At 42.3% G+C, this 14,551-nt stretch overlaps 2 protein-coding genes across 7 annotated transcripts in view; both read left to right on the top strand.

The window, feature by feature from the left end:
• The window catches only part of LOC122572819, a 33,136-nt gene extending 24,734 nt beyond the window's left edge, over window positions 1–8,402 (top strand). For 3 of the 5 annotated variants that reach the window (XM_043738311.1, XM_043738314.1, XM_043738313.1), the window contains 4 exons: window positions 2,224–4,452; window positions 4,661–4,911; window positions 5,039–5,455; window positions 5,545–8,402. In XM_043738311.1, the coding sequence (XP_043594246.1) occupies window positions 2,238–4,452; window positions 4,661–4,911; window positions 5,039–5,455; window positions 5,545–6,534 (3,873 nt within the window). In that variant the 5' untranslated portion in view covers window positions 2,224–2,237 and the 3' untranslated portion in view covers window positions 6,535–8,402. Of the gene's footprint in view, window positions 1–370; window positions 1,355–2,223; window positions 4,453–4,660; window positions 4,912–5,038; window positions 5,456–5,544 lie in introns of those variants that run through there. The other 2 variants (XM_043738316.1, XM_043738312.1) reach the window with 2 other exon arrangements.
• Window positions 8,403–9,162: 760 nt separating this feature from the next.
• The window catches only part of LOC122572821 (ral guanine nucleotide dissociation stimulator), a 41,321-nt gene continuing 35,932 nt past the window's right edge, over window positions 9,163–14,551 (top strand). For both annotated transcript variants that reach the window (XM_043738333.1, XM_043738329.1), the window contains exon 1: window positions 9,163–9,758. In XM_043738333.1, coding sequence (XP_043594268.1) covers window positions 9,729–9,758 — 30 coding nt within the window. In that variant the 5' untranslated portion in view covers window positions 9,163–9,728. The remainder of the gene's footprint in view (window positions 9,759–14,551) is intronic.

The raw sequence follows: 14,551 nt of genomic DNA, 5'->3' as shown, positions 1-14,551 counted from the left end.
TCCACTTGAATCCATTGTTCCGTCGACACGTAGGTTTTCCTCTAACTACCGTTAGGGATAAATATTGGCGTGCATGTTTCGAACATTTACAACCACCACGGGAGAATTTTTGGAAAAAGACCGAAAATAGAGGCGAAGATTGATCGCTTGGAGAGTTGAATTGCGTTCGATCGGCCCGTTGAGAACCACGGCGTTTCGTAGCACCATACACTGTATTACACATTCACGAACACGCATACTCCTACGTATAAAGTACGCGTGTACCCTTCACCAGTGCGGAGGAGAGAACCGAGGGATCCCGAAGGTGACCGAGTAGCGGCGCCGAACGGAATCGTCATCGACGCAGCGTCGAGCCAGCTCCGCTCACTCTGCTCCGAGCTGTCGAACGCGACGCACGCGCCTCCGCTTCGCTTCTTCCTTCTCTACGAGTATACTCTCCGCACTTAGAGGCATATTTCCCTCGCTTTCTCGCCACCGAGTACTATCATTATCATCAAATGAGAGAGGAGGCCGGCTCTCTCTCTCTCTCTATCGAATTCGTTCCTGGGAATATTCAGTCAGTCTGTTCGTGAACGTCCACCTAGTTTTCGCAACACCAGAGAACATATTATTCCTGTTTGTTTTGCTCTCGCGCGTTTGCTTTGAATCTCTCATCGAGAAAGCCGCTTCTCCGCTCAGCTCTTCTTTCGTCTCGCACAGCCGCTTTTGCTCTTCGGACCCGTGCTGTTGCACTACACCGAGTTACGATGTCTTCCTGCTAAAACGTTCCATGTTTAATCTCGTTCGTACCAGCCTCGATCATCGTCATATATCTTTTGGTGCTCGTACTCGAAGAACACGTATCCAGTTCCACGATCTCCTACTCGTATTTTTTGCAACCATCGCTTCTGGAAAAATCTTTGTCTCGAATTATCGAACACCATTCAACGCAACGATATCGAATCTTCAGCATCCGTCTGCGTGATTTGCCGTGGCACGTTCTTCCAGTAAACATTTCTCGAATTCGAAAATTTTCCAAGAATTATCGTAGGATCGCCGATAAGATTGACCGTTTCTCTGAAAAAGGCTATTTGCGTGCAGGCCCCGTGGGCAGTCAGACATTGTTGAATGCTCTGCTCCTGCTCAAGGCTCATACGGTTGTCCTCCATGGAGGACGCCGATCGCTCGGATCTCAGGGACGGCAGACGAGTTCGCGGGCAGAATGGAGATAGTTGGAGTTGCGAAACGACTTAAAGGCTTTGCCGTGATAACGGATTGTCGAGGTCGAGCCTCGTGTTTGGAGGTTCGGTTTTCGCGAAAGGACAGAGTGGTGCGGAAGGTTGGTGGAGGGGGCAGAAGATCGTGCGGCTCGAAGGTAAAAATAGGATACAAGAAACGAAAGTAAATCAAACCGAACAGGATTAAGAAAAAAATACAGATACAAATAGATAAAAAAAAAAAGACGAAAGAGAGAGAGAGATAACGGAAGAAAAGAACCCTTCTACACCTAGTTTAGTCGCGGAGTTTTCTGGTATATAAGGGGTACAAGGTGCGCATGGTAACCGAAGGCAGACAGAAACCTCCCCCTCCTTCCCCATTCCACCCCTCTTTTCCTGCCAGCTTTGAATCAATAATCTCCGGCCAGGATTATATGCAGAGTCCCTTTTATATTTGGTGCCGTGATAAGAAAGATATCGACAGATTAAAGAGCACGCGGATTTGGGGATAACCGCGTAGCATTCGCAAACGTTTCTGGATACGCGATGCGACAAAATCACGGAGAACATTTATGATGGATTTATTTCCTCTTTCTCGCTGGCGTCACGTCGTGTCTTTCTCCGTTTACCGGTGCGCGGTATCGGCGCGCGGATTATTGATCCCTCCATCCTCCTCTTCGTCCTTTTGCTTATGATATTTTGAGAAAAAGAGCCAACGCGGAAAATATGATTACCTTGAAATGACTAGGAACGAGATTAGTTCGCTTCACGGAATGATATAGCAATGAATTGATCCCGGTGGTGTGACGTCCATCGTTAAAGGATCTTCTCTACTTCTGTGAAATTTGGTTTTTCAATCCAGTCGAATCTACTTTCTCGTATCCATCAGCAACGAATATGAAGTTCAGAGAATAAGATACGTTTCCTAATTTGTGGTCTTTTTTCGAACATTTGCAAATATTGTTTACTGTTAATGATCGCACGTGGTATAAGTTTAATGAATTTCTGTGTTTCTTGTTTACCGCAGGTTGAACTCTCCAGATGGAATTGTCTTCGGCTCGAGATCATCGTTTAGAAGCCCAAGAAGGTTCTACTTCGGCTGATTTAGCGGAAACGGTTAGTGGTGGTGCATTGACTATAGAATCAGCGAAAACGATTGGTGCGTCGACGACAGTGTCGTCGTCAACTGCATCGGAAAACGGACCAACGAAGCGCGACAATGATGCCGATTCTTTGATGGCTACCGAAGAAATACACGATGCTACTCGTGGATCCGTCGATAACCAAGTGTTCATCAATCTAGAATTACGCGAGGCTTCGGTCGAGACCTCGAACGACTTTTCACATGACGAAGGTCAATTAAATATCTCTGATATGGGTCTGAAACTTGGGAAAGATAAGACGCAACCTGAAGACGCGGGTAACGATGTAGAAGTGAAATCGAACGAATCCGTGGATGAACAAGATTGTTCGACGTCGACGCCGACGCCGACGCTGACGTTGACGCCGACGCTAACGCCGACGCTGACGCCGACGCCGACGCCGACGCCGACGCCGACGCCGACGCCGACGTCGATGTCGTTGTCGGTTCAGTATACCGAGAAACAGACAGACGATTCTAAAGTGGATGATAGTTGCGATGCAGAATTCACCACCTCATCGCCGTTGTGTAGAAAAAGGCCGGCCAGCGATTTTCTGCCGATCAATGCGGAGATCAAGCGGATCGGCGTTGAAATTTCGGAGAATGAATCGAATCAAGTAAGAAGTGATGTGAGGAGGATCTCACCGGTTTTGGTGAGCCTCCGAGAGCGTACCCTGGGTGAGATATCCCTGTCGTCGAACTCGTGCTTGTTCGACGATGATGTCAACAGTCGATGCATCTCAAGGAACAATAGGATTATCGATGATTTATTAACGAGTGGTTGTAGGTTATCAACGAATGTAAGCGTGGACGGTTCTTTTCAAACGAATCACGGTTCCGAGGAGATAAGCTGTACCGAGCCGGAGCATAGGGTCTGCAGAGTCGCGACGTCGCCGGAAGGTGAATGTACCAACGGCAGCGTCGAAGAGGCGCTGGTAGAGCCCTGTAAAAAGCTCGAATACTCGGGCTCGTTTATTGACGAGGATTCTTGTTGTTCGCTGTCGCGCGACAGCCCCGAGAGGAATCTCAGCAAGTGCCAGGAACCGAAACAGTGCGAGGAGCCCGTCGAGGAGTGCTCGTGTAACGACACTATGCCTACGAATAGTGATTGCACAACACCGGTTATAAACGACAAGCAGATAATTGAAACCATGAAAAGTTCGTTACCCCAATTAATGGTTAAGATAGATCACATTAATGTGTCGCAGTACTTCTCACCGGAACAGAAAGATGCGAAATGTATGACCGTCATCTCGAAGAAGAAGCAGAAGAAGAACACCACGTGCAACGCTGACGATAGCAACGTAGATGTAACGATTGATTCCAAAGATACGTCGAAGAAAGTATGTTCCGTTGAAAGGCGAAATTGCGAGATCAGTGTCCAAAAGACTGAGTCACAGGACCATAAGGAGAAGAACGATTCTCCTGTAGTATCCGATTTGCAACAGACCAAATTGATAAAATTAACTCCCATTATCTCTATGAAGGAATGCAAGGTGATCTTGCAAAGGATAACATTGCCGAAGACGGTAAAAGCGACGACGGAAGAGAAACCGGAAAAAGAAGAAACGCCAGCCACATCGGTAATAGAGAAATTAGCAGAGGATGAAGAAGTCGTGTTTTCCTTGCCTTTACCCTCCACGGAGGATTTACAGCCGTTGAACAATTTAGATTCGTCTGAAACGACACCAAGTTCACCGGAGATGTTGGAACCTACCACAGATGTCCCAGAAGCTATTGACACAGAGACGGAAACTGAAACCGGGTCCGATAGTTCCGAAATGTCAACCACGACGAATGTACGTGGATGTGAGGATGATACCGCTTCTGATCAAATATCGTGTCAAGAGAACGAGTCCATGTGCTGCGTTGATATTAATCCGGAGATCATATCGAGGTTGGAGCCAGAGAGGCCGGAAGCTTTTACAGAAGATTCAGCGGAAAGCCTAGCGCTTGCCACTGGTGCGCGGGACGAAGTTAGATCGGATGGAAGCGATTCTGGTTTAGGAAGCGAGATACCCGGTGATCCTGGGCCTGCACCGGTTCCTGAAAGCGATTCCGAAACTTCTTTCTTGGATAGGATACCCGATGATATTCTCTCTGACAAAGAAAAAGGTAATTAAACGCATCGTTCTTTGGTGTAACTTCTTCTTTTTTCCATTTGAAAATAAACAAAATATATTTTATAAATACTTATGCAAAAGAATTTTTTTGACAAATTAATTTTAATAATTGTGATATTGGGTTATAAAAGATATGTCAGTGTATTTCTGAATATGCGAGAATATGATAGGAAAATACAAAGTACGATATTCTTTTTCAGTTGTGAATCAGTTGGACAGTTTTGTACCGAATGTGGGTGTACCGGGTACACCACAACCACCATTGACGAATTTTCGGAGTCCTCCAAAGAGCAATTTAAAACGAAGATTGATAGATTGCATGGACGAGGCTCCTAGTCCAAAGAGAAGCAATACGGAAGAATCTATGAAAAAGAAACGCAATATTCAATTCGACGCTGTCACCGTGTATTATTTTCCCAGGGCACAGGGTTTCACTTGTGTGCCTTCTCAGGTACATATTTTATACAATACAAATTTTATTTCGTCATAAATATTACGAAGAATATACTAGTGTTATAGTATTAATGATATATAGTATGTATGGAATATAACGTGGTAAATCGATTTATTTTTCTTAGGGTGGCAGCACCCTTGGTATGAGTGCGACGCATACTCATGCAGAACGGTTCTCGTTATCGGAGCATGCTGCTGAACAGAGGCGAATTCATCGTGCTAGACTAGCTCAATTGCGCTCCGAGCGTGCTGCAAATTGCGTATCGGAGGCAGCCTCCAGCTCGGAGGATCCCAGCGATGATACGGACGAGGAACAAAGTGATAACGAAGAACTGGATATCGATAGTTATTATTTCCTGCAGCCAGTACCTACGTGGCAGAGACGAGCTTTACTTAGAGCGGCTGGAGTACGTAGAATAGATGCCGTCGAAAAGGACGAGTGCCGTGACATTAGAGCTAGCAGAGAACATTGCGGTTGCGGGTGCAAAGGATATTGCGATCCAGAGAGTTGTCCTTGTAGTCGAGCTAATGTAAAGTGCCAGGTTAGTAGATCTATACTAAATACTATACGATAGAGTCACGGATTTTTTAAGAAACAATTAAATGATACGATTGTGATATATGTTAATAGGTTGATAGAGCGGGTTTTCCTTGTGGATGTACCCGAGATGGTTGTGCGAATAGTTCAGGCAGGATTGAGTTCAATCCAGTACGAGTGCGAACGCATTTCATTCACACTCTCATGCGGCTGGAGTTAGAAAAAAAGCAACGAGAAGAAGAGGGTACGGATCACGACGCTTCCGACAATCAAAACGGCAGAAGTCCGTTAAGAGAAATCAATTTGGGATCCGTGATGGAGAATAGGACCACAGAATCGTGTCTGAACGGTGGTGGATTTACGACGCTTCATTACGAAAATCACGACGCTAGGGACGGCGGGACGAATTGTCAGCCAGAAGTACCTGGTACTAGAGAGGATAGTCTGGATCTTTACGCAATTAGAGACGATTGCTATCCTAACGAAGACACTGTTGATGGTACGCAGGGACCTCAAAGGAAACTTCATCCTGAGTTTAGTCAAGCTTTTCAAACGTTCTCAGGCCAAACAAGTGCCGGAGTAAACTTTCAACAGCCTACTTATCAGGACTATCAACCTTACGCTAACCTTCCTTCTACATCTAGGGTGCAATTTCAGCCGCAATTCCAAACGGTGCCAGGAAATCCAGGGTTCTCACACTATGCGCCTTATGGGCAAGACGCCGGATCAATTCAGGGAAACTGCCAGGTCCATCCCGGACAACACTCATCCAGTTACGAAACTAGCTTTGCCCAGGACGAAACAACCGGATCACAATACACGAATTTAAATTCGGTGCAGCCGATGAATACAGTGGTTCAACAAATAGGTAAACTAGAACCATTTTCAGAACTTTTGTCTGGTAGATATTCGTACTATGGTGAAATGGAGCCCGCGGCGCATGGTACTTATCACGGGAATGGAACCAAGGTCGAGGTAGAAAAGAACCAAGGTAACGAACAACAATCGGAAAGTACGGAAGAGTGTGACGAAAACTTTGGGGAAATTATTAAAAAGTCAATGGTTGAGACTGTATCCGCCTAGGTTAAACTGTAGATACGAAGAATTGTCTATGTGCGAATCCGTCAAATCGTTTTTGACCCATAGTGATTTATAACGAAAAATAGAATTTAACTTTCGTCATTGGAAACCTTGCGAATGAAAAAATAAGAAAAGAAGAAAAAATGGGTAATGAAGAAATATCTCGATAAGAAGGTGCTGGCAATTTGACCAGATAGACTTCCATGCGTTAGATAAATCCGAGTAAATTGTTTATGTGGTTTTCGAATAGAACAAGGGTTCTTCTCGAGAATCACTCGCGTTTAATTATGACGAGTCCCGTGGATGTCGTTAGAAAAATTATACGTGTGCGTCCGCCCGGGATGGAAGCTTGAGACATTGTCCTTGTTCCTTTATTATAAGATTGTCGATTGTGTAATTAATCGAATGGATAAGACGATGTTCTCAATAAACGTGAAGAGAATCCGAGGCCGCCAGTTCGGTGAAGGATTTTCGGGAGAAGGTCTTCGTCGAAAATCTCCATGAACAGTCTCCTTGAAACGAAGTTGCAGAAGATATTCAACGAGGTTGTGACCAAGAAACAACATATGGGATCAGTTTAGATTGCAGTTTATAATACTTAACTTTAATATTAGGATCGCGGGCCTTGTGTCTTTGTAAAAAAGAACAGAAAAAAAGAAGGTTTTTTCGAATCCGTGTGACAGCTGCGATGGCGAACAACTTAGTATTTATAGCGAATTCGAAAGATGTTCGCGTTGCTGATTAGAAAGGAAGACAGGCACATGATTGTATACACAAAACACATATATATGACCATATATGTGACCACGAAATGTGAACGATTGTGATACTCGTGCATATGAAAATGCAGTTTGCCAGAATCGTAGGTTAAGAAAATAAATTATGGGACTTTTTTATGCCAGTTAGTAAGAGATCGAGTTTGAATGGTTTTTCAATCAACAGACGATGATAAATGACGATAGAGAATAGATTTTCCGTCGTGTTGTAATAAATTCAGAAGCATCGCGGTTATTTACATGTTTCCAATGTTAGAGGAACCATGATAGGTTGGCATACCAAGCGCACGCTGTCTACAGAACATATAACGTTTAAGATTTCATATATTTTCTTCATTCTTTCATATGACACCTTGAAATTGCAGGTAATTTTTAATATCACATTGTGCGAATGGTAGCAAAATGTGAAAACTTTTTAACGAAAATGTATAAGTTATCGATTATTGAGGAGTCTCGAACCCAAATGATCAACGGCTCAATTTTGTTGTCTGTCTATATTCGCAATTTCAAGGTAAGAGTTAACACGAACAAAGTAAAGAAAAGATACCCGCGCGAGGTTTTCTCATTTTTTGAAAAACTATTGCGGTAAACAAAGTCTGATGGCAAATATTATTTCGTTCGGATGTTGTTTTGCACACCCATTGTTATTCACCTTGTAGATTTTCAGACATAGACCTCTTTAGCATCCCGGGACGTTGATCGCTATACCCACGATTGATTAAAATATAACACGTAAGAAAACAATGATAAGACGATAGTATTAAATTTATACATACTTATTGGATGTGTCAGCTCCCAAGCACTTTTGACGATCTTCTATTTCCGTATTTTACACTGTGTTCATCGTCGCTGATTGGTGCCTAAAATCGTTACGTTTGTTGTCAGTGTACAGTGATAACGAAATCTCACTATCGAAAATAGAAGAAACGAAAGGAACATAGATTTAACGTGTTGAAACATTGCGAGGGATGTGACACCTCCGTATAACATAAATATACATATAAACTACACGTATGTAAGTAACTTTTAGAGTATTTGAGTAAAAAAAGGCATACCTAGTTGATAGCGTTTTATTAAATGTTGTGAAAAAGTCTCTTGTCTACCGTGTAATGTGTTGTCTTATTATGTGTGCGTCGTTTCGTTCTCTGTTATTTCGTCTTTCTACATTCACGATACCATTCCCCAAGATCCTTTGTTTATTTTATCGTTACTATGTTGAAAGCAGTTAAAAAATCATTTTTTATGTGACTCTTCTCAATATATTGTTCATGATCTTGTCTTATTAATTACTTTAGTTGCATAGGTATATCCGGCTGTGCAAGTAACGCAGTGTAAAAATACTCTTCCTACCTTTATTATATCCTATTTGTCCTTATTTAATGTTGCGATAACATACAATTACAGGGCACTAACATACATTTATTACCATTCACATGAACGAAGCCGGAAATCTTACAAAACATCGTAAATTAGTATTAGCAATTTGTCCGCGTAAACTAAAATTAACACCTCTCTACAATGACAATTTAAACATACCGCTAAATTACTCTTCAAATTTCCTGCCTTGGAGCGTAGCTGCGCGCGCACCACCAACATGGCGTCCGTAGCGGGAATCCTGTGCATATAGTGGTGACGTTTATTCGCGATATTATTCAAATTACAAATTACTTCCGAAATAGTGACTGATACGGGCGACTAGTCTTCAAAAAGATAACACAAACGACTTGTTCTGTATGACGATATAGTCCAATTCCAAACCAATCGTTTCTACCTGCCGTTCGTATGTGATTTGGGGTGGGAGGCGACGTGATGGAAGGGAAAGCATTAGCAAGTTGTTGAGTTGAGTGCCGCTGGAAGTTAGCGCCTGCCCGTGAGCCTGTACGGAGGTTAGTTTGGTTGGTGCGGTAAAATTTCATATTCGGGCTTTCTTCCTTCTTGCTCGGTCAATGAAACACGAAAATCGCAGATTAAATCGAATGGAAGTGGCGTGTGGTGCGGGACGCGTGTCGATGGCGTAATTAAAAAAAAATTTGCTTTCGTTTCGTACGGTGAATACAACGGCGTGCTAGTGTCGTTGACGTTTCATGTGTCAGTGTCCTCTCTCTGTCTCTCTCTCTCTTTCTCTCCCTGTTTTCCTCTCTTACGTCTGCCCTTTCCCGTCTCCGATCCTTTTCTATCTCGTCCCTTTCTATATACGTTATAACCATCGCACCAACAAGCCGCGTTCGTTGTTGCAATGCCAGATGACAGGTGCGAGGCGCTACCATTGGTGTCTATTAACGAGTCCTTCGAGTGTCCTGCGAATTTAGGATACGCCGCAGAATGACGAGCGTAAGGTTGTTCTACCGGAAGGGCGGAGAAGAGGACCGAAGACGACGACCACGACGACGATCTCGAATTCCCTCGCGCTAGCGGTGGGCTATGAGCGCTGACAATGGGGACGACTCCTTGGTAATTATCATACCTTTCTCTTTTTTATTGCTCCCTCTTGTTTCGTCTCTCTGTCGCGTCTGGTTCCGTGTCCGTGTATCGTGGCCAGCGAAATACACAGGTTGACAGAGAGCAACGGGCGGCTTCGCCGTGCGGAAATAATCGTGGATTTGAAAGCTCTTTCTGTCTCTTTCTATCTTTCGTTCTTTCATCTCTGTCTAACGTAAACGCGGTCACCGAAGGAAATATTCCTGCTGGCGGGAATATTCGTAGGAAACATATGTATGTATGTATTTCAGTTTAGCGTATTGGGAATGGTGTATTATAAAACAGTCGGTCGCGAGTTGAAAATATTATGAAACGACTGACACAAGGAACGTTGCCTTATCATAATTTTTTTACGTAATCAACGAAACAGGAAGTATACGACACAATGTTTAAACAGAAGAATCGTAAAATTGCAGGGTTATCGTCGTCAATGCCGTTAGCGTGAGTTGATTTCGATTTACCTTGTAACGAGCTTCGACCTTTTGACAATTACTAACTACGCTGACTAATCAACTCGTATGGGATTCTAGCCGGGAACTGACGTATTCATGTCGTTAAAATTCGGTAGTTACGAAGAATAAAATTTAATGAGTTTTACGAACGTTTGTTGTCACCTGATTTTGTATAAAGAGTGCTATTACTACCGATAATTTTCATACATAATGAAATAGTATGTTTAGATCTGGAAAAGAAGAAAGGTCATAGATCGTATCTCTGTCCCATCGTGTACAGTGTTAATTGCTAATAACTCAGATGTTGTCACGTGTTTTTCATCCACGTGATCCGAGTGGACAGATGAGTCTATACCGAGTAAAAGTAATTTCTTGCGGCTAGTGATATTTCTTGCTCGATAGCCGGAGTTGTGAAACTCGCTTTACGTTTCGCAAGTTCGCCACCGACAAAGCCACAAGACAAAATGGAACGAGAGTAGAATACGATTTTCGACTAAGACGTGGTCTTAACCTTAATGCGTTCTTTCGGCCATTTTAGATCATATCGTATTCTTCCAAAATTACAAAAATATTTCAAGCTCTTAACTATTATCCAGGAGGTTGGATCACTGTTGTTATGAGCATTGAATATTTTATTTCATAACGATTCAAGAGGCTTCTATGCTCCTATGTAGTAATTTTTACGTTAGAAATATCGAAGAAGATTGAAACATAAAATTTCGAGGACTGCAGCAGAGTCAAATAAGTTTGCTACATCCACTTAAGGATTACTTAAAGATCATATGTTCTTGTTTGTCTTCTTTATGATAATTTTATTCTAATTTTATTCTAATTTTATTCGCGATATAAGATGTTCCTTGTTCAAGTATATTCCGTTGACCTTTCCTCTCTTGCCTCGTGGACAAAATCGTAATGCAGCGGACAGCTTGTAGTTCGATGGAACACGTTCAATAACTCGAGAGTCAATGAAACTTGCGCACGCCTCGCGCACGCGAAGGTATGCTTACTATCGAGGGATGCCGTTCTGTTTATGTTAGAAATTAATCGGTCGACCATATCATTCTCGTGTGTTACATACCCTCGTTGCTTCACGGCTTCTAATTGGAACGTTGCAATATTATTCTTATTTCCGTCATTTACAACTGGAACTGTATTTGACCGATATTGGATGACAAATATTTCACGTAATAGATGTTTATTGATTCTCTGCATTACCAACGTTCAAGCAATAAGAATTTACGTTTATATAACAAAGTCCCATTGGCAAGAGCAACAGAAATTATTAACATTTCTATGTGCCATATTGTAGATTACATGTAGAAAAAGATATAAATTCGTTTGGCTTTTCTTATTCTCAAACTCGAGTATTTTCTCAAGTATTTTAATAAGAAATTCCGCTATACCGAGCGAAATTAATGAATAATTCAAAATTTAATTGCTCTCATGTTCTTTGAAAATTTTATAGTTTCAAAGTGTAAAAGTCGTTAATCTCCTTGTTTTTGTAGCCTCTGGTACCTTGGTTTGTCGGTAGTCAAAACGTTGTCCGGATAGTTTCCTTCTCGATCGCGTTGACCGTCTATGAGCACTCGTAGCTGCCGATTCCTTGACGATCTCGCGCCATCGTACGCTCTGCCTGGCGCTATGAGAAAGGCAGGGCGGCATAACGCTTATGAGAATGCAAAGTAATACGTGTCAAGTCTAACGAGGCGCGTCGCGGAATGCAGGAGGCGAGAAAGAAGTGCGGGCATCGCGAACGCGTACGTAAAGAACGGCTAGAACTGTTCGATACAGGATGTTCCAAAAAATATTGCAAATTTAATTGCATGAAAACTGATTCCTCGTTTAGTTAAGTCTCTGCTATTCTTCAATAAATTATCAACCTATAGAAATACATTGAACATGAAAGGGATTAAACGACAGAATCTTAGTGAAAACCTTATTCATCGTACGATAAACAGATTAATTATACGGTGAAATATTTCTGCTTGTTAAATAATTCATAAATGAGAAGGTTAATATATAGTAACGTAGTAAAAATTCAATCGGCAGTGGACGTGTTTTAACTATAGATATGCCAATTATAATACACATATTATTCAACTTCACAACGTTTGATTCTTCTTTCAAGCGTTCAGCATAGAAAAAAAACATGGAAGAGAAAGTTACGCTCGTTTTTTATACGCAATATGTAGCATAGTAGTACAGTTTGCCCGTGTTCTCGCCAAACGAAGATACTTTCGATTCACTTTTTGGAACACCCTATATCTGTATACTTTGATTTCCGTGTTGGGTCACGCTTTCATCGAAAAGGAAAGGGAGCACGTTCGTGGCTCGAGCAAACTGTGACGATTCAGTGGTGATATGTAAATCCGAATATTTGCCTGACGTATCGCACGTCCCGTGATTCAAGATGCAGTGACACAAAGAGGTCTATTTCGTAGTTGGAAGTTGCTCCATTGTTGGTTCGAAGACCTGAGAGATAGGCTCCGGGACACTCCTTCGGGAAATACGTCTTCGGTCAGATGTTCCTCGATAGACCAAACAAGGAATTTGTGCAAGAAACTCGAACGATAAACTAGTCGATCCGGCGCGTTCGATAGATGCTGGACGTGCCAATACCACGGGTACTGTTACTTCTAGTTATTCGACTCAAGGTGAAGAGAAAATCTGCCTTCGTAGAAAAACGTCGACCACATGAGTTCTTCCAATTTCTTGCGATCTTTTCTACATTTTTTCCTTACATATTGAATCGTATCGTCGTGTAGACACAGATTAATCTCTTGTTTTACGATTTTCCTTCCGGGCATATACACGTTAGAGCCTTAGTTAGTTTGATATTTTAAAAGCACAGTAAAATTTCATTTATTTCAACTATCGAGAGACAAATATTTCATAAAATCGGAGTTCAACGCTTCTCTTCGCTGGCTATGATTTTTCATTCATATATTTTCCTGAGCAATTGTACGTACAGATTCGTTTTTATACAATACGATATAAAAATATTTCTTGAAAAAATGATTCCAGTGGCAATTACGAGATATGACTTGAGACTTTTGCACGCTTTTCTTATAGTACGATGGAAAAGACGCGAGATGCTCCAATTCTCCGCTACGCGCTTCGCACGAATCAATCTTCTCACGAGTGTGGTTCGATCGTGAGAAAGGCGGATATTCATTCAGAATTCAGTACGAAACGAGAGGAATCCTTTCTTTCTTTCTCTCTCTCTCTCTTTCTTCGCATCTGTCGCTTTCCTCCCCTCCTTCTTTGTCTGAGTTTCCCGCGGTGATCTCTGTTCCTCGTCGACGTCGACCGAACGGAAACGTGAAAGTAACCTGGACCACTGGATACGTTGCACGCGGCCACGCATTTCTCCAACCTGAAATCGATACGACTGGACTATGCGAGAGTCCATCTGACGAGTAGAGCACCCATGTGAGGAAAGGATAGGGAATCGACCTACTGAATTGATACGGATCCTCGAACGTCTGAATCCTGTGGCGACTGGATCGCGAATGAGACGAATTTTAACACGTTTACTGCTACCGACGCATATGGTGCGTCGTGTTAATCATCTACGAGTTGTAATTTACTGCTAGACTCTCAGTAACAAGTATTCATGCAAGATTTTCTTTGTTTTTATGAGCTTATAAAAAGATAAATAAAATTTTAACCAGGCGAGGACAAATAATATATATTTGTTGCGTCCGGTAATCCAGAATTATAAACCAGAATCCATTCCTTGATCGAAGGGGTTATACTAGCTGTACAAATATAATTAGCCGGGTCGCAATAATTCTAAGGAACTGTTATAAAACTAAGGGTTTATATTTTACCATTAGGGCCCTTAATTGTTATAAAACATATTCAAGTCGAGACGTTCCTTATGGTTATTGGAAGGTCGGGTTTTCCCCATGTTCAACGATCATTTCTACCTGTGGTGGGGCGATCAACCCCCAGCAATAATTTTCCTCTGCGACAGCATCGTCACCGAACTTCTGGTTTGTCATCCTTAGCTCAGTCAACATCTCTAGAATGATTTTCCACCCTCAGATCAATCATTTATTTTACTTATATCTACACGCACCGAGCGTAACTGTCTATGTCTACAAAGTTGTTGGAGTAAAGTGTATATTGTAATCTGTTACTTGAGTGCTATAATCAATTCAACCACCTTTATTATCCTAAACGAAACAGAGGATCGATCATTTTGTGGCGTCGATTATCTGATCGTAACGGGAATTTACGATTCCCGTTGACGCGCTTCCTCGAGATCGCGTCTCTCCGCCAACGATCGAACAATATCATTGAAGTATT

This window comes from Bombus pyrosoma, linkage group LG11 (genome assembly GCF_014825855.1).
Source record: "Bombus pyrosoma isolate SC7728 linkage group LG11, ASM1482585v1, whole genome shotgun sequence".
Classification (NCBI taxonomy): domain Eukaryota; kingdom Metazoa; phylum Arthropoda; class Insecta; order Hymenoptera; family Apidae; genus Bombus; species Bombus pyrosoma.
The sequence above is the reverse complement of the archived record's forward strand: the minus strand, read 5'-3'. Positions and strand labels throughout refer to the sequence as shown.